At 33.5% G+C, this 20,385-nt stretch overlaps 1 protein-coding gene across 36 annotated transcripts in view; it reads left to right on the top strand.

Annotated features, from left to right (window-relative positions):
• LOC139774349 (uncharacterized) overlaps positions 1–20,385 on the top strand; it is a 165,651-nt gene that overhangs the window by 61,486 nt on the left and 83,780 nt on the right. For 2 of the 36 annotated variants that reach the window (XM_071709880.1, XM_071709708.1), the window contains exon 7: positions 2,787–3,242. The exons of 29 other annotated variants lie outside the window; for them this stretch is intronic. In XM_071709880.1, coding sequence (XP_071565981.1) covers positions 2,787–3,070 — 284 coding nt within the window. In that variant the 3' untranslated portion in view covers positions 3,071–3,242. Of the gene's footprint in view, positions 1–885; positions 1,671–2,786; positions 3,243–5,860; positions 6,492–15,935; positions 16,737–17,177; positions 17,942–20,385 lie in introns of those variants that run through there. 5 more of the 36 variants (XM_071709716.1, XM_071709890.1, XM_071709735.1 and 2 more) reach the window with 4 other exon arrangements.

Genomic DNA, 20,385 nt, shown 5'->3' on the forward strand with positions numbered 1-20,385 from the left:
CAGGCGTTAATGGGTCTTTTAAAGCCTTCACCAGATCGTTGTCCAGCGACGCCGACAACAATATCAGGTTCCCTTGCCCGAATCACAACTGCGGTCGCGCCTTCAACTGGAAGAGGAACCTAACGCGGCACCTGAAGTACGAATGTGGTCTTCAACCGCGCTTCAAATGTCCCTATTGTGATTATTACGGCAAACTCAAGGGCAATGTCAGCAAGCATCTCCTCCGCAGGCACAATACCCGGAAGATTTACGTCGTCGATCTGTCCCAAGGGACATCATGAGCGCTTCAATTAACCGCGCATCTTTCGTTTGCCGACAAATAAAGAAACCTGCCTGTTTTTTATGGGTTCGTGAATCTATGCGACTTCGGCTTTGATCTGTATTTCTTTGTCTAATCGTCTATCTCTGTCTCTTCGAATTGCAAGGTAATCCTATCAATCGCATTATTGCAATGCCGACAGTTTGTCCAAGTCTGTTTGTATTTAGAAATACGCAAAAATATTAACATGATTACATGAATAAATACATAAGAACAAATGCACATTTGCGTTTTATTTGCGCTTCACAGCTTGGTGAGAAAATTGCATGTGTAATACTTATAACAGTATGTATGGAACGTCTAGTCAAAATAAAATGGAGTATCTCAGACGAACAAGAACTTTTAAAGAAATTGCGATTGCAGTTTTGAAAAGGAAAAAGGAAAATTTTCCCAGAATAGCGGATCTTGTTTGAATTAATTATTTGCGATTTTACGCATGAATATTGGCGTTTTTTTCTCATTCCGAGGTTTCAAAAATGATTAGCGGCACGAGTTCTGCCTTTTCGCACGCGTCTCAACGAGCATCTCTGGAGCATTTTTTCACGTACGAGTCATTACTGTTTCAGATAACAAAGTACTCATGGCTTATCTTCGCAAAAAGAGAACACGAAGGAACGTCAATTTTTCGTGTCCTAATTCGAATTGCCGGAAAGTCTTCGGGTGGAAAGAGAGTCTGCAGAAACATCTTCGCTACCAATGCGGCCAGAAGCCCAGGTTCAAGTGTCCCTACTGCGACTATATATGCAAGTTGAAGCCCGACATACGGAAGCACATTCGAGCCAAGCATCAGAATCGCTATGTCTATGTCATCGATATTGAGCGGAATGTTATTTGCTAGGATACAAAGAAAGGTGTTATTTCTTAAGTTAACGGTTTTGGTAACAATGCAATTAAAGTATGTTTTTTTACAACTTTAAAATACAATCTTAGTATACTTGCCATACTTTATGTTCAAATTTATTATATTTGCTGTATTTAAAACAAACGAAAGTTATTATTGTAAATTTTTCATAATGACAAAAATTGCAAATGTTATCCAGCTATAAAATTGATTTTCCTCTCTAAAAATTATAGCTATTCTGATCTTTGCAAATAAATCTTTATGGACAACAGCGTATATTCTTGTACACATTGGAATATATATATTAGAAGTTTCTATCTTTTGAAAATACACCTATATATTAAAAAAAATTAAATTCAACACTTTTGTTATAGATATCAAATAATTAAAAATTGTTACTATTGAAAAATGACAACAAGAATTAAAGAAAAAGTGTGAACTTCGTGTGATATATGTATTACTGTATGGAACGTTTTTAGTTTAAATAAAATGGAGCGTACCTCACAAGAACGTCCCGAGCCCTTAAAAATTGCAATTGCAATTTTGAAAGTAAAAAAGAAAATTTGCATTGTAAAGCGGACCTTGTTTTAATTAATTATTTCCTATTTTCTGTCCAAATAATTACGTTTTTTTTCATTCCGAAGTTTAAAAAATGATTAGCGGTAGGGGGAAGTGGGGCACATTGATACGATTTTTTTCAAGAGTTAAATAAATAACTTTGCAGATAGATTAAGATAAATGTAATAGGTTAAATTTAAAGGCTTGTCCTTCTACTTACGTGTTTTGATTGCCTTTTTGCTGTCGGTTAATAATAAGAAATGTTATAACATTTTTTGTAAAAAATGAAATTCGTATCAATGTGCCTCATATGCGGGGTACAATGATACGGGCATGGGGCACTGATTCTCAGTGATCTATATTAATATTATTCAGAAATAAATTGGATTATTATTAAAACAAGCTATGTTTATTGTATATAGAGATATAGAGATATTTATTTATACGGAATTAACAATTTTATGGCATCTTCATCAATATAGACCCTATCGGTCTTTTTTTGGTACGTTCTTACCATTTTCGTCTAAAATAAAATAAAAATATCTTACTTGATACTATAAACTACATAGATACATATTGATATGTATCAAAGTGCTCCACGAGTCAGTGTACGAATCTGCCCCACAGCGTCATACATAATAAAATATATTCTCAGCCGAAAATAATACAAAGTTATGTCAATATTTTCGACAAATTAGTAAGAGATATACTGTTTCTTACTTTTGACGAAATATTTATTTAGTATTAATCAGATTAATGTGAAAAATCACGCTTCAAAGACTTTTGAAAATATTTACCTGAGAGTATGCAAAACACGTTTATACCTGTCATTCATCAAGTGGCTACTGCTCGCGTACGAAATTTGGTTAGGTTATTCGTGTATCATAACGCCATATATGCATGAATACGTGACCTTCTTAGATGTTTCTCATGCAGAGATATGATGACTGTATCAATGTTCCCGCTGTATCAATGGTCGCCATTTTCCCCTACGAACTTTGCTCTTTCGCACGTGTCTCGACGAGAATCTCTGAAGCATTTCATTTGCGAATGAATCGTTATTTTCAGATAACAAGAAATCCACGATCTGTCTTCGCAAGAGGACCAAGAACACCAAGAAAATGAGGTGCGTCAAGTTTTCGTGTCCTAATCCGAATTGCCAGAGCACCTTCGGGTTCAAAAGCAACCTGCGGAAACATCTTCGCTACCACTGCGGCCAGAAGCCGAGGTTCAAGTGTCCCTACTGCGACTACATAAGCAAGAAGAGGACCAACGTAAGGAGGCACGTTCAGGGCAAACATAAGAACCGCTATGTCTATGTCATCGATATTGTTCGGAATGTTGTTTGTTAGGATACAAAGAAATGTACTATTCCTTAAGTATTCCTTAAAATCTTAATGTACTCTTGCCAAAGTTTATGTTCAAATAACTATTATATCCACTGTATTTAAGACAAATGATAGTTATTACTGTAATTTTTTTATAACTGTAAAAGTTGCAAATACTATCAAGCTATAAAATTGATTTTTTTCTTTAAAAAATATAGTTATTCTGACCTTTGCTAAAATGCAAGTAAATCTTTATGGATAATAATGTATATTTTTGTACAAAGTGGAATATATATTAAAAATTTCTGTCTTGAAAATACGCCTATTTATATTTAAAAAATTAAGATTAAACACTTTTATTATAGACATCAAATAATGAAAAATTGTTACTATTGAAACCTGTTAGTAATTGTATAGAACATTTAATTTAAATATAAAATGGAGCATTTCACACGAACTAGAACGTTTAGATCAAAAAATTGTAATTGCAGTATCGAAAGGGAGGAAGAAAATCCGCATGGACAAGCGGATCTCGTTTGAATTAATTATTTTCGATTTTCCTCACAAATAATGACGTTTTTTTTTTAAATTTAAAAAACGATTAGTGGCACAAACTCTGCCTTTTCACATCTCGACGCACAGCACGTCTCGACGAGTAGGTATCTCTGGATTTTTTCACGAACGAGTCATTACTGTTTCAGATAGCAAAATACTCACGGCTTATCTTTGCAAAAAGAGAACACGAAGAAGCGTCAAGTTTTCGTGTCCTAATCCAAATTGCCGGATAGTCTTTGGGTGGAAACAGAGTCTGCAGAGACATCTTCGCTACCAATGCGGCCAGAAGCCCAGGTTCAAGTGTCCCTACTGCCACTACATGTGCAAGCGCAAAGCCGACGTAAAAAATCACATTGGGCGCAAGCATAAGAACCGTTATGTCTATGTCATCGATATTATGCGGAATGTTGTTTGTTAGAATAGAAAGAAATGTTATTTCTTAAGTCAAGATCATTTTTGGTAGAAATGAAGTTAAAGTATGTTCTTTTTGCAACCTTATATTAAAATCTCAATGTACTTGCTACAGTTTATGTTCAAATATCTATGATCTTATATCCACTGTATGACAATGATAGTTATTATTGTAATTTTTTTTCATAATTGCAATAATTGCAAATGCTATCCAGCTATAAAATTGATTTTTTCTTTAAATTTTATAGCTGTTCTGACCTTTGCTAGAATGAAAGGAAATCTTTATGGATAATAGCGTATATTCTTGTACACATTGCAATATACGTATGTATATTAGAAATTTCTGTCTTTTGAAAATACACTTATATATTTAATAAATACAGATTCAACACTTTTGTTATAGACATTAAGTAATTAAAAATTGTTACTATTGAAAAATGACAACAAGAATTATAGAAAAAGTATGAACTTTGTGTGATATTTGTAATTGTATGGAGCGTTTTTAGTTTAAATAAAATGGAGCACCACACATGAACAAGAATGTTCAGAGCCCTTAAAAATTGCAATTGCAGTTTTTAAAGTAAAAAAGAAAATCCGCATTGAAAAGTGGATTTTGTTTTAATTAATTATTTCCTATTTTCCGTCCAAATGATAGCGTTTTTTTCGTTCCGAGGTTTAAAAAATGATTAACGGTACGAACTTTGCTCCTCCACACGTGTTTTGACGAGAATCTCTGAAGCATTTTATTGCGAACGTATCATTATTTTCAGATAGCAAAAAACCCACGACCTATCTTCGCAAGAGGACTAAGAACACCAGGAAAAAGAAGAGCGTCAAGTTTTCGTGTCCTAATCCAAATTGCCGGATAGTCTTTGGGTGGAAAGAGAGTCTGCAGAGACATCTTCGCTACGAATGCGGCCAGAAGCCCAGGTTCAAGTGTCCTTACTGCGACTACGTATGCAAGTTGAATGCCAACGTAAAGAGACACATTCGGCGCTTGCATAAGAACGGCTATGTCTATGTCATCGATATTGAGCGGAATGTTGTTTGTTAGGATGCAAAGAAATGTGTTATTTCTTAAGTTAACAAGAGATCGTTTTTGGTTGAATGAATTATGAAATATAACAATGAAGTTAAAGTATGTTCTTTTTGCAATTTTATATTAAAGTCTTAATGTACTTGCCATATTTTATGTTCAAATTTCTCTTGTATCCACTGTATTTAAGGCAAATGATAGTTATTACCGTAATTTTTTTATTTTATAACTGCACAAGTTGCAAATGCTATCCAGCTATAAAATTGATTTTTTTCTTTAAAACATACAGTCATTCTAACCTTTGTTAAAATGCAAGGAAATCTCTATGGACAATAAAGTAATTCTTGTACACATTGGAATATATGCCTTGTATATATTAGAAGTTGCTATCTTTTGAAAATACACCTATATATTGAAAAAATACAGATTCAACACTTTAGTTTTAGACATTAAGTAGTTAAGAATTATTACTATTGAAGACTAACAACGATAAATAAAGAAAAAGCGTGAACTTTGTGTGATATTTGTTATTGTATAGAACGTTTAGTTTAAATAAAATGGAGCATTTCACACGAACTAGAACGTTTAGAACACCCAAAAATTGCAATTACAGTTTCGAAAAGGAAGCAGAAAATCCGCATGGATAAGCGGATCTCGTTTGAATTAATTATGTTTGATTTTTCTCACTGCACATAATGACGTTTTTCCGAAATTTGAAAAACGACTAGCGGCACAAACTCTGCTTTTTCACATACGTCTCGACGAGTATCATCTCTGGAGCATTTTATCGCGAACGAGTCGTTATTTTTCAGATAACAAAGAATCGACGACCTATCGTCACAAGGGGACTAAGAAGACCAGGAAAAAGAGGTGCGCCAAGTTTCCGTGTCCTAATTCGAATTGCCAGAGCACCTTCGGGTGGAAAGAGAGTCTGCGGAACCATCTTCGCTACGAATGCGGCAAGAAGCCTAGGTTCAAGTGTCCCTACTGCGACTACATATGCAAGTGCAAGGCCAGCATAAGGAGGCACATTCGGTGCATGCATAAGAATCGATATGTCTATGTCATCGATATTAAGCAGGATGTTGTTTGTTAGGTTGCAAAGAAATGTGTTATTTCTTAAGTTAACAAGAGATCGTTTTTGGTTGAATGAATTATGAAATATAATAATGAAGTTAAAGTATGTTCTTTTTGCAACCTTATATTAAAGTCTTAATGTACTTGCCATATTTTATGTTCAAATTTTTCTTGCATCCACTGTATTTAAGGCAAATGATAGTTATTACTGTAATTTTTTTTATTTTATAACTGCAAAAGTTGCAAAAATGCTATCAAGCTGTAAAATTGATTTTTTTCTTTATAACATATAGTCATTCTAACCTTTGTTAAAATGCAAGGAAATCTTTATGGACAATAAAGTATTCTTGTACACATAGGAATGTATATATGCCCTTGTATATATTAGAAGTTGCTCTCTTTTGAAAGTACACCTATCCATATCTATATATTTAAAGAATACAGATTCAACACTTTTGTTTTAGACATTAGTTGGGAATTATTACTATTGAAGACTGACAACGAGAAATAAAGAACGTTTTGTTTAAATAAAATGGAGCATTTCACACGAATTAGAACGTTCAGAACACCCAAAAATTGCAATTGCAGTTTCGAAAAGGAAGAAGAAAATCCGCATGGATAAGCGGATCTCGTTTGAATTAATTATTTTCGATTTTCCTCACAAATAATGACGTTTTTTTTTAAATTTAAAAAAACGATTAGCGGCACAAGCTCTGCCTTTTCACATCTCGACTAACAGCACGTCTCGACGAGTAGGTATCTCTGGATTTTTTCACGAACGAGTCATTACTGTTTCAGGTAGCAAAATACTCATGGCTTATCTTTGCAAAAAGAGAACACGAAGAAGCGTCAAGTTTTCGTGTCCTAATCCGAATTGCCGGAACGCCTTCGAGTACAAAGGCAGCCTGCAGAGACATCTTCGCTACGAATGCGGCCAGAAACCCAGGTTCAAGTGTCCCTACTGCGACTACGTATGCAAGTGCAAGGGAAGCGTAACGAGGCACATTCCAACCAAGCATAAGAATTGTTCCGTCTATGTTATCGATATTGAGCGGAATGTCGTTTGTTAGAATACAAAGATATATGTATTATTTCTTAAATTAACAGGAGATTATTTTTTGCAACAATAAAGTTAAGGTATGTTCTTTTTGCAACCTTAAGTTAAAATCTCACTGTACTAATCATATTTTGTATTCAAATTTCTCTTAGAAGAGAGACCAGGGTTGGTGGGTCGTAAGGGTGGGTAGACTAATCGTTAATAATTTCACACGAATGCGCACCTGATCGTGCTAAAATTAATTTGTAGAAACAAGCATTCCTCTCCCTTTAATTGCGGCGCCACAGTCACATGTTGTTACAGAATGGCAGGTGTTTATTGAAAAATTGATTACTAAAGTAAATATTTTTTTTGAAAGATTTTTTGTTTTTACGTTTTATGTAGCTACAGAAGAATAAATTTCATTGCACTAGTTTAGAATTTGTTTATTAGACAAGCGATTGGGACCCCAGTTTTATTTAGATCCATAAATATTTAGAGATTAGATAAAAGATTGAAATAAAAATGGCCGTTCAGGGTAGGTTGATTAACTAGGTTAATTTACTTTTGTACGAATATAAAAATTGTGTATCGGACAATAAAAACGATGACTGACTTAAGAAATGATCTCTTTCTATATGTATAATATTTTTGTTTCTAATGTAGTGTAATTATCAGAATTGTTATTTTGTTTTTAGAAAAATGATTTTTATGTTTTGTTTAAAGATAACTTATTTTAGAATTTAATTCCAATAATCACAATAATTAGGAATATTAAAAATTATTGTTTTCAATTTAATTTAAAAGAAAGTCAAGTTTTTAAAATAATAATCCGGACATTTAATTTTCAAACATTCTCTATTACATAATTTCATGTCTATTTCACCAAGGATACCGGTCATTGGTATTACGAAATAATGATTAGGCTGACTTTTGTTATAAGGAAGGATGTAATATTTAAAAGGATAATTTTTTTACTATAAACGCGAATTTATCTTTTATTATTTGTTAAAGAAATTGTTTAGTTTTTCATGCAATTCTCACATTTAATTTTAAAATATAACTTATGTCATTAAAAATATAACTTATCAAGAATGATTAATTATAGTAAAACAACCTTTTTATTTATACTGTGCTATTTTATTACTGTTAGGTTAAGCTGTTAATAACATTTTCTCGACTAATTACACCTATGGTCAACTTGCCTCATACTGTTAGTCAACCCGGCCTTGGTCGGAGCCAGCGTATAAGGAAAAAGGTATAAGGAAAATATTCAAATATATTAATTATCATCAAATTAAGCTAGTTTAAAAATTTTAATTTAATAGCCAAATATATGTCTTACCGTAGACAATAAACACGACAATGATATTTCTTTTATGTATTTTATTAAAAATCAAAAACAAAAAAACTATTAGCCTATTAGCCCCGGTCTCCACGATCCACTGTATTTAAGTTAAATAAGAGTTATTATTGTAATTTTTTCATAATTGCAAAAATTGCAAAAGAAAAGGTCTTATAAACATATGCCTTAAACTGCTTTGTTTTCAGAATACAGGTTGTTACATTTTCAGATCCATCAGGGGCGTGCATATGGATATTTATAATAAGTTTTTTTAATGAGAAAATGGTACGCCATTGTTTTTTCAAGTTTAATAATTTTTCTAAATTTTCGAACTAAAATTCTACAAAAAGTGCCTCTAGTGTTTTTTTGAAACGATACACGCTTCTGAGATAAGGTAAAAAATTAAAATTAAAAACTGTAAATACAATTATGTATTTACTGATCAATATCAGTACTGGAAGATGGTTATTAATACATGTACGCATACCAAATTTGAGTAAAATATCTTTAAACTTTTTTCAGATTTTCAAAATTTTTATATTTTTTTATAACTAACTCTGTATTTTGAAAACGAAGCAGTTTAGAGCATATATTCATAAGACCTCTTCTTCCTAAATATAGCCCTGGGATATTCCCTTCAATTTCTTGTATTTACTTAGGAAACACCCTGCATATTCTAAATTTCTCTTTTGAAAATACACTTATGTTAAAAAAATATAGATTTAACACTTTTATTATAGACATTAAGTACTTATAAAAATTTTTACTATCGAAAACTGACAATGAGAATTAAAGAAAAAGCATGAAATTTGTATGATATTTGCAATTGTATGGATTAGCGGTACGAACTTTGCTTTTTCGCACGCGTCTCGACGAGCATCTTGGGAACATTTTAACGCGAACGACTCGTTATTTTTTAGATAACAAAGAACCCACGACCTATCTTCACAAGAAGATCAAGAACATGAAAATGAGATACGCCAAGTTTCCGTGTCCTAATCCGAATTGCCAGAGCGGCTTCGGGTTGAAAAGCAACCTGCAGACCCACGTTCGTTACCACTGCGGCCAGAAGCCGAGGTTCAAGTGTCCCTACTGCGACTACATATGCAAGTTCAAGGCCGATGTAAAGAAACACATTCAATCCAGGCATCAGAACTGCTATGTCTATGTCATCGATATTGAGCGGAATGTTGTTTGTTAGAGTACGAAGAAATGTGTATTATTTCTTAAGTTAACAAGAGATCGTTTTTTGTAACAAATCGTTTTTTGTTCTTTTTGCAACCTTATATTAAAATCTTAATGTGTACTTGCCATATTTTATGTTCAAATATCTGTTATATCCACTGTATGACAATGATTGTTATTATTGTAATTTTTTCATAATTGCACAAATTGCAAATGCTATCCAGCTATAAAATTAATTTTTTTTAATATAGTTATTCTGATCTTTGCTAAAATGCGAGGAAATCTTTACGGACATTAATGTATATTTTTGTACACATTGGAATATATATTACAAATTTCTATCTTTTGAAAATACACTATATGTGAAAAAATATAGATTCAACACTTTTCTTTTTAGACATCAAGTAAAGTATTATTACTATCGAAAACTGACAATGAGAATTAAAGAAAAAGCTTGAAATTTGTATGATATTTGTAATTGTATGAAACATTTATTTTAAATAAAATGGAACATATCACACGAATTAGAACGTTCAGATCAAAAAATTGCAATTACAGTATCAAAAGGGAAGAAGAAAGTCCGCATGGACAAGCGGATTTCGTTTGAATTAATTATTTTTCATCTTCCACCTAAATAATAGCGTTTTTTTGGTTCTGAAGTTTAAAAAACGATTAGCGGCACAAATTCTGCTTTATCGCGACGAGTATCTCTGGAGCATTTTATCACGTACGAGTCATTATTTTTCAGATAACAAAGAACGCATTACTTACCTTCGCACGTGGACTAAGTACACCAAGAAAATGAGATGCGCCAAGTTTTCGTGTCCTAATCCGGATTGTCGGAGTGCCTACACGTGGAAAAAGAACCTGTATAGCCACCTTCGCTACCATTGCGGCCAGAAGCCCAGGTTCAAGTGTCCTTACTGCGACTACATGTCCAAGTTCAAGGCCGACATACAGAGGCACATTGGGCGCAAGCATAAGAACCGTTATGTCTATGTCATCGATACTGTGCGAAATGTTGTTTGTTAGAATACAAAGAAATGTTATTTCTTAAGTTAACAGGAGATCATTTTTGGTAATAATGAAGTTAAAGTATGTTCTTCTTACAACCTTATATTAAAATCTTAATGTACTTGCCACATTTTATGTTCAAATATCTATTATATCTACTGTATTTAAGACAAAAGGATAGTTACAAAAGGATAGTTATTATTGTAATTTTTTCATAATTGCAAGAATTGCCAATGCTATCCAGCTATAAAATTGATTTTTTTCTTTAAAAAATATAGTTATTCTGACCTTTGCTAAAATGCAAGGAAATCTTTATGGACAATAATGTATATTTTTGTACACATTGGAATATATATATTAGAAATTTCTATCTTTTGAAAATCCACCTGTATATTCAAAAAATTAAGATTCAACACTTTTGTACAGACATCAAGTAATTAAGTATTGTTACTATCAGAAACTGACAATGAGAATTAAAAAAAGTATGATATTTGTGTGATATTTGTAATTGTAAGTTCTTCGTTTAAATAAAATGCAGCATCTGACACGAACAAGAACGTTCAAAGCCCCCAAAAATTGTGATTGCAGTTTTGAAAGTGAAGGAGAAAATCAGATCTATGGAAAAGCGGATCTTGTTTTATAATTAATTATTTGCGATTTTCCGTCTAAATAATTGCGATTTTTTCGTTCCAAGATTCAAGAAATGATTAGCGGTACGAACTTCGCTATTTCGTGCGCGTTTCGACGAGCATCTCTGAAGCATTTTATAGCGAATGTTATTTTTCAGATAACATAGAACCAACAACCTATCTTCGCCCGAGGACCAAGAACACTAAGAAAATGAGGCGCGCCAAGTTTTCGTGTCCTAATTCGAATTGCCGGAGCGTTTTTGGGTTGAAAAGTAAATTGCATAGACATCTTCGCTACTGCAATATGAAGTCCAAGTTCAGATGTCCTTACTGCGAGTACATATGCAAGTTCAAGTCCGACATACTGAGGCATATTCGAGCCAAGCATAAGAATCGCTATGTCTATGTCATCGATATTGAGCGGAATGCTGTTTGTTAGAATGCAAAGAAATGTGTTATTTTTTAAGTTAACATGAAATTGTTTTTGGTAACAATGAAGTTAAAGTATGTTCTTTTTGCAACTTTATATTAAAATCTTAATATGTACTTGCCATATTTTATGTTCAAATATCTATTATATCCACTGTATGACAATGATTGTTATTATTGTAATTTTTTTCATAATTGCATAAATTGCAAATGCTATCCAGCTATAAAATTGATTTTTTTTTCTTTAAGAAATATAGCTATTCTGATCTTTGCTAAAATGCGAGGAAATCTTTACGGACATTAATGTATATTTTTGTACACATTGGAATATATATTATAAATTTCTATCTTTTGAAAATACACTATATGTGAAAAAAATATAGATTCAACACTTTTCTTTTTAGACATCAAGTAAAGTATTATTACTATCGAAAACTGACAATGAGAATTAAAGAAAAAGCTTGAAATTTGTATGATATTTGTAATTGTATGAAACATTTTGTGCGAGAGGCCGCGGGTAGAGACAGCACAAGGAGGACAAGCACGCGCACGTAAAATAAAGAGTCAGAAATACGAAACAAAGTTTATAATGTCCAAACAAATATGTCCAAGTATTTACAAAAGTTCCTTTCAGGCAGGGTGCTGTGAGCGCGCACAGAATTTAGCACGGCGAAAGCGGCGAGTGCGTATTGCAAAGAGGAAGTTATCTAAGCGGTCGTATCGAAATACTAGGCGGGTGATCTACGAGCGAAATCGATCCCGCGGCGTAGCGGCGGTCCTTTTATCACCTCCGAGGCGAAACTCCCTCCAGGCAGATTTCCCCTAATTTCGGGAGGGTGATTGGCCATCGGAGCCCTACGTCATCGTGCGGACGTCACCGTTTTCACGTGACGACCCGAGGAATCGTTGCATGTTTTTACCCGCAATGTTTATAGCATGGATCTTACTTTTGTGTTAGCTAGGTTGCTTGACTTTGTTTTCGCCGAGCGAATGTCGGCGAACTTTCCAGAATGCGAATGCTAGGAAGATCCATGCTGTACTGAACATCGCCACGACGAATTTAAGGCGAAATATTAGACGAACATTTTTACATGCGTGCGTGCGCTGACATGCAAGATAATCTAAATGAGTCACATCTGTTCTGCGAATCGTTACGATCTCAAACACATTTATTTTAAATAAAATGGAACATATCACACGAATTAGAACGTTTAGATCAAAAAATTGCAATTACAGTATCGAAAGGGAAGAAGAAAGTCCGCATGGACAAGCGGATTTCGTTTGAATTAATTATTTTTTATCTTCCACCTAAATAATAGCGTTTTTTTGTTCTGAAGTTTAACAAACGATTAGCGGTAGAAATTCTGCCTTATCGCGACGAGTATCTCTGGAGCATTTTATCACGTACGAGTCATTATTTTTCAGATAACAAAGAACGCATGAACTACCTTCGCAAGTGGACTAAGTACACCAAGAAAATGAGATGCGCCAAGTTTTCGTGTCCTAATCCGGATTGTCGGAGTGCCTACACGTGCAGAAAGAACCTGCATAGCCATCTTCGCTACCATTGCGGCCAGAAGCCCAGGTTCAAGTGTCCTTACTGCGACTACATGTCCAAGTTCAAGGCCGACATAAGAAAGCACATTGGGCGCAAGCATAAGAACCGTTATGTCTATGTCATCGATATTGTGCGAAATGTTGTTTGTTAGAATACAAAGAAATGTGTTATTTCTTAAGTTAACACACTGAGAAAAAAATGTTGTTAATTTGACTAAACTCGTTTAGTTGTAGTGATTTGTTTAATGTAAATATTAATATATTTAAGTCAAATATACGTGAGTAATATCAAGAAATATTTTATTTTATTTTATATAATATTTTTTGAATTAACAAATGTTAGCTTGACAGCCCGTGACCGCTGCATTTAGTTGAATCAAATAATATTTCTTTGAATCAACGATTTTTTTTTCTCAGTGCAGGAGATCATTTTTGGTAATAATAATAATAAATAATAAATACGTTTATTGACTCCCTTCAGGGTTGCAAGGCGTTTTTTAGGGACGTTCCCAACCCTTTATACAATTCTCAACCAATACTACCCTTCTCCTCTCACTTAACCCTTTGGACCAACGGCTTAACGTCTCTTTCCGAAAGACGGAGCCCAGTTTGCTCCGCACAAGAGCCTATCTTGCACGGAGGGCGCAGCTTTCGGAAAAACATTCCATGTTTACATGGCTCTAGTGGACTCGAACCTGGTTCCTCAGATTACGAGTCTGGCTCATTTTTGGTAATAATGAAGTTAAAGTATGTTTTTCTTACAACCTTATATTAAAATCTTAATGTACTTGCCACATTTTATGTTCAAATATCTATTATATCTACTGTATTTAAGACAAAAGGATAGTTACAAAAGGATAGTTATTATTGTAATTTTTTCATAATTGCAAGAATTGCCAATGCTATCCAGCTATAAAATTGATTTTTTTTTTTAAATATAGTTATTCTGACCTTTGCTAAAATGCAAGGAAATCTTTATGGACAATAATGTATATTTTTGTACACATTGGAATATATATATTAGAAGTTTCTATCTTTTGAAAATCCACCTGTATATTCAAAAAATGAAGATTCAACACTTTTGTACAGACATCAAGTAATTAAGTATTGTTACTATCAGAAACTGACAATGAGAATTTAAAAAAGTATGATATTTGTGTGATATTTGTAATTGTAAGTTCTTAGTTTAAATAAAATGGAGCATCTGACACGAACAAGAACGTTCAAAGCCACCAAAAATTTTGATTGCAGTTTTGAAAGTGAAGGAGAAAATCAGATCTATGGAAAAGCGGATCTTGTTTTATAATTAATTTTTTGCGATTTTCCGTCTAAATAATTGCGATTTTTTCGTTCCAAGATTCAAGAAATGATTAGCGGTACGAACTTCGTTATTTCGCGCGCGTTTCGACGAGCATCTCTGAAGCATTTTATAGCGAATGTTATTTTTCAGATAACATAGAACCAACAACCTATCTTCGCCCGAGGACCAAGAACACTAAGCAAATGATGTGCGCCAAGTTTTCGTGTCCTAATCCGAATTGCCGGAGCGTTTTTGGGTTGAAAAGTAAATTGCATAGACATCTTCGCTACTGCGATATGAAGCCCAAGTTCAGGTGTCCCTACTGCGAGTACATATGCAAGTGCAAGGCCAGCATAAAGAGGCACGTTCGAGCCAAGCATAAGAATCGCTATGTCTATGTCATCGATATTGAGCGGAATGCTGTTTGTTAGAATGCAAAGAAATGTGTTATTTTTTAAGTTAACATGACATCGTTTTTGGTAACAATGAAGTTAAAGTATGTTCTTTTTGCAACCTTATATTAAAATCTTAATATGTACTTGTTATATTTTTTGTTCAAATATCTATTGTATCCACTGTATGACAATAATAATAATTATTGTAATTTTTTCATAATTGCATAAATTGGAAATGCTATCCAGTTATAAAATTAATTTTTTTTTCTTTAAAAAATGTAGCTATTTTGACCTTTGCCAAAATGCGAGGAAATTTTTATGGACATTAGTGTATATTTTTGTACACAGTGAGAATATTAGAAATTTCTCAGTTTTTTGAAAATACATTATATGTATATTAATAAAGTTAAGATTCGACACTTTTGTTATAGACATCAAATAATTAAAAATTATCGAAAATTGACAACAAGAATTAAAGAAAAGGTGTGAACTTTGTATGATGTTTGTAATTGTATGGAGCATTTAGTTAAAATAAAATGGAGCATCTCACATGAGCAAGAACGTTCAGAGCCCTAAAAATTAGAGTTCCTATAATAAGAGTTAGGACACCGTTATAGCTTTGTCTCACTCCCACTAACTTGGCTGAAACATATGGCGGGATCAATCAAAAATCGTCACCACATTGGCTTAACTCTTATTATAGGAACTCTACTAAACATTGTGATCGCAGATTGTTTCGAGAGTGAAGAAGAAAATCAACATGGAAAAGCGGATCTTGTTTTAATTAATTATTTGCGCTTTTCCGCTTAAATAGAAGTGTTTTTCATTTCGCTGTTTAATAAATGATTGGCGGCACGGACTTTGCTTTTTCGCATGTGTCTCGACGAGCATCTTATGGTTAACGAATCGTTATTTTTCAGATAACAAAGAATCGACGCCCTATCTTCGCAAGAGAACCAAGAAGACCAAGAGAATGAGGTGCGCCAAGTTTCCGTGTCCTAATCCGAATTGCCGGAGCGCCTTCGGGTACAAAGGCAACCTGCAGAGTCATCTTCGCTACTGCCGCCAGAAGCCTAGGTTCAAGTGTCCCTACTGCGACTACATATGCAAGTGCAGGGCCGACATAAAAAAGCACATTGGGCGCAAGCATAAGAATCGTTATGTCTATGTCATCGATATTGTTCAGAATGTTGTTTGTTAGGACACAAAGGAATGTGTATTATTCTTAAGTTTACAAGAGATCGGGTTTGGTAACGATAAAGTTAAGGTTTATGTTTTTAAAATCTTAAATTACAATCTTAGTATACTTGCCATATTTTATGTTCAAATTTCTATTATACTTGCTGTATTGGAAACAAATGAATGTTGTTATTGTAATTTTTTCATAATAATTGCATAAATTGCAAATGCTATTCAGCTATAAAATTAAATTTTTTTTCTTTAAGAAATGTAGCTATTTTGACGTTTGCTAAAATGCGAGGAAATCTTTATGGACATTAGTGTATATTCTTGTACACATTGGAAATATTAGAAATTTCTCAGTCTTTTGAAAATACATTATATATTAATAAAGTTAAGATTCGACACTTTTGTTATAGACATCAAGTAATTAAAAATTATCGAAAATTGACAATAAGAATTAAAGAAAAGGTGTGAACTTTGTGTGATATTTGAAATTGTATGTAGCATTTAGTTTAAATAAAATGGAGCATCTCACATGATCAAGAACGTTCAGAGCCCTAAAAATTAGAGTTCCTATAATAAGAGTTAGGACACCGTTATAGCTTTGTCTCACTCCCACTAACTTCTTGGCTGAAGCATACGGCGACCATGATAGCTTTGTCTCACTCCCACTTATAGCTTGTCTCACTTCCACTAACTTGGCTGAAACATATGGCGGGACCAATCAAAAATCGTCGCCACATTGGCTTAGCTCTTATTATAAAAACTCTACTAAAAATTGTGATCGCAGATTGTTTCGAGAGTGAAGAAGGAAATCAACATGGAAAAGCGAATCTTGCTTTAATTAATTATTTGCGCTTTTCCGCTTAAATAGAAGTGTTTTTTGTTTCGCTGTTTAATAAATGATTAGCGGCACGAACTTTGCTTTTTCGCATGTGTCTCGACGAGCATCTTATGGCTAACAAATCGTTATTTTTCAGATAACAAAGAACCCATGACTTATCTTCGGAAGAGGTCTAAGAAAATGAGATGGGCCAATAAATTTCCGTGTCCTAATCCGAATTGCCGGAACGCCTTCGGGTACATAGGCAACTTGCAGAGACATCTTCGCTACTGTGAACAGAAGCCTAGGTACAAGTGTCCCTACTGCGACTACATATGCAAGTGCAACAAGGCCGATATAAAAAAGCACATTGAGCGCAAGCATAAGAACCGTTATGTCTATGTCATCGATATTGTTCGGAATGTTGTTTGTTAGGATACAAAGGAATGTGTATTATTCTTAAATTTACAAGAGATCGGGTTTGGTAACGATGAAGTTAAGGTTTATGTTTTTAAAATCTTAAATTACAATCTTAGTATACTTGCCATATTTTATGTTCAAATTTCTATTATATATGCCGTATTGGAAACAAATAAATGTTGTTATTGTAATTTTTTCATAATTGCATAAATTGCAAATGCTATCCAGCTATAAAATTAATTTTTGTTTCTTTAAGAAATATAGCTATTCTGACGTTTTTTATGGTAAGTTTCTATTTTTTGAAAATCCACCTGTATATTCAAAAAATTAAGATTCATCACTTTTGTACAGACATCAAGTAATTAAGTATTGTTACTATCAGAAACTGACAATGAGAATTAAAAAAAGTATGAAATTTGTGTGATATTTGTAATTGTAAGTTCTTAGTTTAAATAAAATGGAGCATCTGACACGAACAAGAACGTTCAAAGCACCCAAAAATTGTGATTGCAGTTTTGAAAGTGAAGGAGAAAATCAGATCTATGGAAAAGCGGATCTTGTTTTATAATTAATTATTTGCGATTTTCTGTCTAAATAATTGCGATTTTTTCGTTTTAAGATTCAAGAAATGATTAGCGGTACGAACTTTTCTTTTTCATATGTGTCTCGACAAGCATCTCTGGAGCATTTTGTCGCCACTGAGTCGTTATTTTCCAGATAACAAAGAACCCACAATCTATCGTCGCAAGAGGGCCAAGAACACCTGGAAAAAGAGGTGCTTCAAGTTTTCGTGTCCTAATTCGAATTGCGGGAGCGTCTTCGCGTGGGAAAAGAACCTGCAGAGCCACCTTCGCTACCAATGCGGCCAGAAGCCCAGGTTCAAGTGTCCCTATTGCGACTACATGTCTAAGTGCAAGGCCGACATAAAAAAGCACATTGGGCGCAAGCATAAGAACCGTTACGTCTATGTCATCGATATTGTTCGGAATGTTGTTTGTTAGGATGTAAAGGAATGTGCATTATTCTTAAGTTTACAAGAAATCGCGTTTAGTAACGATGAAGTTAAGGTTTATGTTTTTAAAATCTTAAATTACAATCTTAGTATACTTGCCATATTTTATGTTCAAATTTCTATTATATTTGCAGTATTGGAAACAAATAAATGTTGTTATTGTAATTTTTTCATAATTGCATAAATTGCAAATGCTATTCAGCTACAAAATTAATTTTTTTTTTCTTTAAGAAATATAGCTATTCTGACGTTTGCTAAAATGCGAGGAAATTTTTATGGACATTAGTGTGTATTCTTGTACACATTGGAATATGTATTAGATATTTCTATCTTTCGAAAATACATTATATATTAATAAAGTTAATATTCGACACTTCTGTTATAGGCATTAAGTGATTAAAAATTGTCGAAAATTCACAACAAGAATTGAAGAAAAGGTGTGAATTTTGTGTGATATTTTGTAATTGTATGGATCGTTTAGTTTAAATAAAATAGAGTATTTCACATGAGCAAGAACGTTCAGAGCCCCCAAAAATTGTGATCGTTGTTTCGAGAGTGAAGGGGAAAATCAACATGGACAAACGGATATTGTTTTAATTAATTATTTGCGCTTTTCCGCTTAAATAGAAGTGTTTTTTGTTTCGCTGTTTAATAAATGATTAGCGGCACGAACTTTGCTTTTTCGCATGTGTCTCGACGACCATCTTATGGCTAACGAATCGTTATTTTTCAGATAACAAAGAACCCAGGACTTATCTTCGGAAGAGGTCTAAGAAAATGAGATGGGCCAATAAATTTCCGTGTCCTAATCCGAATTGCCGGAACGCCTTCGGGTACATAGGCAACCTGCAGAGACATCTTCGCTACTGTGAACAGAAGCCTAGGTACAAGTGTCCCTACTGCGACTACATATGCAAGTTCAAGGCCGACATAAAAAAGCACATTGGGCGCAGGCATAAGAACCGTTATGTCTATGTCATCGATATTATTCAGAATGTTGTTTGTTAGGATACAAAGGAATGTGTATTATTCTTAAGTTTACAAGAGATCGCGTTTGGTAACGATGAAGTTAAGGTTTATGTTTTTAAAATCTTAAATTACAATCTTAGTATGCTTGCCATATTTTTGTTCAAATTTCTATTATATTTGCAGTATTGGAAACAAATAAATGTTGTTATTGTAATTTTTTCATAATTGCATAAATTGCAAATGCTATTCAGCTACAAAATTAATTTTTTTTTCTTTAAGAAATATAGCTATTCTGACGTTTGCTAAAATGCGAGGAAATTTTTATGGACATTAGTGTGTATTCTTGTACACATTGGAATATGTATTAGATATTTCTATCTTTCGAAAATACATTATATATTAATAAAGTTAATATTCGACACTTCTGTTATGGGCATTAAGTGATTAAAAATTGTCGAAAATTCACAACAAGAATTGAAGAAAAGGTGTGAATTTTGTGTGATATTTTGTAATTGTATGGATCGTTTAGTTTAAATAAAATAGAGTATTTCACATGAGCAAGAACGTTCGCCATTTCACATGAGCCCCCAAAAATTGTGATCGTTGTTTCGAGAGTGAAGGGGAAAATCAACATGGACAAACGGATATTGTTTTAATTAATTATTTGCGATTTTTCGACCAAATAAGAGTGATTTTTTCGTTTCGTTGTTTAAAAAATGATTAGCAGTACGAACTTTTCTTTTCCGCACGTGTCTCGACAAGCGTCTCTGGAGCATTTTGTCGCCACTGAGTTGTTATTTTTCAGATAACAAAGAACCCACAATCTATCGCAAGAGGACCAAGAACACCAAGAAAAGGAGGTGCGTCAAGTTTTCGTGTCCTAATCCGAATTGCCAGAGCGCTTTTGGGTTGAAATTCAGCTTGCAGCACCATCTTCGCTACGAATGCGGCCAGAAGCCCAGGT

The sequence above is a fragment of the Temnothorax nylanderi genome, unplaced genomic scaffold (genome assembly GCF_030848795.1).
Source record: "Temnothorax nylanderi isolate EJ_2023f unplaced genomic scaffold, tnyl_v1.0 TNYL_tig0004_pilon, whole genome shotgun sequence".
In the NCBI taxonomy this organism is placed as follows: Eukaryota; Metazoa; Arthropoda; class Insecta; order Hymenoptera; family Formicidae; genus Temnothorax; species Temnothorax nylanderi.